Genomic DNA, 786 nt, shown 5'->3' on the forward strand with positions numbered 1-786 from the left:
AGTTGGTCTCCTGGGGGGGGGGGGAACGGGCAGGTCAGGGGGGCTTTGGGACCCCCCTCCAGTTCCCCCTGGCCCTGCCGCTCACCGCCGCCAGCTTGTCGAAGCGAGCAAAGAGCTCGTTGAGCGTCATCACCAGCTCCTGGGCCGTGCACTGCGAGGCCAGGCTGGTGAAGCCCTCGATGTCTGCGAAGAGGATGCTGCCGGGATGAAGAGCGTGGGCTGGGGGGGGGACCACACACACCCCCGGACCCCCTCATCTGGTGACACACCCCCTAAACCTCACCCGGCCCCAGCCCCAACCCCGTGGTACCTGACGTTGTCGTGCTTCTGGATGTAGATCTTGTGGAACATCATGTCCTCTTTCTTGGTGTTGATGTCCTCCTTCATCTCCATGGCCACGTGCTGGGGCAGCACCGAGAGCAGCAGGCGCTCCTGCGCCCCAGCACCACCCCGTTAGCAGGGGGCCGGGGCCCTGAGGGACCCCCCAGCCCGGCACAGGAGACCCCGCTGCCCCCGGGACCCCCAGCCCACCTGTTGGCGGTTCTCGCGCTGGAGGTGCAGGCGCGCCTGGAGGTAGCCACAGGTCTCCTGGAAGGCCTGGCGCTGGGACACCTCGGCCGGGTAGTGGGTGCAGACCCCCACCACGTTGGTGCAGAGGAAGATCAGGGCATTGGCGCTGAGCTGGTAGGGGAGGTGGGCTCAGCGCTGCCACCTGGGGACCCCCGGTCCCACGGCGAGACCTGGCCAGCTCTGCCACCCTCCTCTGCACCCCAAAACCCCGGCTCC

The 786-nt window shown here is 68.1% G+C and overlaps 1 protein-coding gene across 1 annotated transcript in view; it reads right to left on the reverse strand.

Annotated features, from left to right (window-relative positions):
* ADCY6 (adenylate cyclase 6) overlaps positions 1-786 on the reverse strand; it is a 22,524-nt gene that overhangs the window by 19,317 nt on the left and 2,421 nt on the right. The window contains exons 3-5 of the mRNA XM_009284622.1: positions 532-698; positions 311-432; positions 86-197 (exon numbers count right to left, since the gene is read on the reverse strand). Of these exons, the coding sequence (XP_009282897.1) occupies positions 86-197; positions 311-432; positions 532-698 (401 nt within the window). The remainder of the gene's footprint in view (positions 1-85; positions 198-310; positions 433-531; positions 699-786) is intronic.

The sequence above is a fragment of the Aptenodytes forsteri genome, unplaced genomic scaffold (assembly GCF_000699145.1).
Source record: "Aptenodytes forsteri isolate BGI_AS27 unplaced genomic scaffold, ASM69914v1 Scaffold567, whole genome shotgun sequence".
NCBI classification, from domain to species: Eukaryota; Metazoa; Chordata; class Aves; order Sphenisciformes; family Spheniscidae; genus Aptenodytes; species Aptenodytes forsteri.